The sequence below is a fragment of the Branchiostoma floridae genome, chromosome 17 (genome assembly GCF_000003815.2).
Source record: "Branchiostoma floridae strain S238N-H82 chromosome 17, Bfl_VNyyK, whole genome shotgun sequence".
Lineage (NCBI taxonomy): Eukaryota > Metazoa > Chordata > Leptocardii > Amphioxiformes > Branchiostomatidae > Branchiostoma > Branchiostoma floridae.
In genome coordinates this window covers 10,071,112-10,073,230 of record NC_049995.1, presented here as the reverse complement: position 1 = coordinate 10,073,230, position 2,119 = coordinate 10,071,112, and the positions used below count along the sequence as shown (strand labels likewise).

Here is a 2,119-nt window from a genome sequence, read left to right as displayed (position 1 = left end):
GATAGTCATCGAACATTTGAAAGGTACGTGAGTTTACCTTTCAAAATATAGTCACTGATTGATGAAAATTCTATAAACTGTGTACACACGTGACTGATGGATTCTTCAACGATGTTTGCACAAATTAAAGATTTGGAAAGTAATCAATGGGCTTATTCCATACATGTAAACGTCTTTGCGTACTTACCTCTGTGATGAGTGAATCAAAAACATTCCGATGTTCTAAGGTTAAAGAACTGAGACAGATTATAGCATAACACACGTTTGTTAAATGCATGTGTGTGATAAATGTTTTATCAGGCTAAATGTTTTATCAGGCTAAAGCCATACCCCAGGCACGTTAAAGAACCCGCCACACGTGTGATGGTGCGGTGTGAGTGGTTCAAAACCTACAGTACCTTGGCCGCACCTTGGGCAATTACTGTCGCTTTGAGGTCACCTAAGTGGCGCCGAATGGCAGCTCGCTCCGGGCACTTGCGACAGTCGTATTGAGGTCACCTGAGTGGTGCCGGATGGCAGCTCGCTCCAGACCCTTGTGATTTAGCCCCGCCTATTGTAAGCTCCTCGCAAAGAGCAAGTAGTCGGCCCACAAAATAACAACAGAACTGTCCGCCGTTCTGAAAGGTTATCACATTTCCTGCTAAACGCATACCTGTGGCCTACTGAAAGCCAGTGGGAAATGCATGGACATACAGTAGAAGCCGCTTAATTGCACGGCCTATTTGCCAGTGAATTTCGTGCAATCATCCGCCTGGTGCAATAATGCGAAGTTATCTTGCTGGACCGCACTGTTTTGGGATTTTAGGATTCCGTGCAGTAAACAGAAGTGTGCGTTTATCCGGTGTGCAATTAACTGGCTTCTACTTGTAATTAGAAAGGCAATTCGTACAAATCATACAATCAAGAAATATAGCAACATCTTCGATTTCTTCATGAAGCCTTTTTATGGTTCCTTGCATGTGCAGATATCCAGACGTGCACAGAGCAGGGCCTGTGGCAGTGCAACGATGGGAGGTGCATCTCACCAACGTGGCTGTGTGACGGAGACAACGACTGCACTAACGCAGAGGACGAGACCATTGATAATTGTGGTAAGTATTTCTATTTGTATACATGTGACACTGGACTCATTTGCATACTTGTGACTGGCTTTTCTGCCAAGACAAGTTATTTCATTGAGCCACATGTAAAACAATGCATTACAATTATATATAGAATAGATGACTAGATATCAAATCTCTCTCACCCCTCAAGATCGCCAATGCGACGGTGCCCAGTTCACATGTTCCGACGGGAGCTGTATACCGACGTCGTGGGTCTGTGACGCTTTTAACGACTGTTCTGGGGGAGAGGACGAGAGCAACTGCGGAGGAGAAGGTAGGACAGAAAAAATACATCATATTTCAATACTAGTGAGAATAGCTACTTGTTTATACTTGTCACCATTGTTATCTATACCAAAGCATTTCACTTTCTGTATGTTTACTTTGTATCCTGTATGTCCAATGTTTCAATCATCCCTCGACAAGAACTTGCAAATAAACTTCTATTATGAGACATGTTTGCGAGAGATGATAGGAAACTTTATTCTATTTTTGATAGCATGTTCGGCATCGCAGTACCAGTGTACCAGCGGCTCGTGCATCTCGTCTGACTGGGTCTGTGATAATGAGAATGACTGCCTGGATGGAGACGACGAAACAAACGGTTGTGGTGGTAAGCTTATGAAACTAATTCTATCAAGCTTCCTTCCTTGAATCGTCATTTCCTTTCTTCCTCCCACTTTTCCTTCCTTGCATCCCTTTCCTTCTTTCCTTCCGTCCTCCCTTCCTTCCTTCCTTCTTTCCTCCCTTCCTTCCTGCCTTGCTTCCGTTTTTCCTTCTTTCCTTCCCTCCTTCCCTCCTTTCTTCCGTACGTTCTTCCTTTCTTTCTTCTGTCATTTCTTACTTCTTTCTTTTCTTTTTTTCTTTCTTCCTTCCTTTCCGCCTTCTCCATTCATACGCATTCGTTCATCAAATCAATCAATGTTGAGATGGCTTTAATTAAGGTCGGTGACTTCTTTTAATTTGTTATGCAGGGAACCCAGGTGACCCAGGGACTGGGGGACAGTGTTTGTCTC

General features: G+C 43.6%; 1 protein-coding gene across 1 annotated transcript in view; it reads left to right on the top strand.

Annotated features, from left to right (window-relative positions):
- Positions 1–2,119, top strand: part of LOC118405051 (transmembrane protease serine 7-like) — a 10,600-nt gene that overhangs the window by 5,010 nt on the left and 3,471 nt on the right. The window contains exons 8-11 of the mRNA XM_035804451.1: positions 966–1,091; positions 1,255–1,377; positions 1,603–1,716; positions 2,078–2,108. Coding sequence (XP_035660344.1) covers positions 966–1,091; positions 1,255–1,377; positions 1,603–1,716; positions 2,078–2,108 — 394 coding nt within the window. The remainder of the gene's footprint in view (positions 1–965; positions 1,092–1,254; positions 1,378–1,602; positions 1,717–2,077; positions 2,109–2,119) is intronic.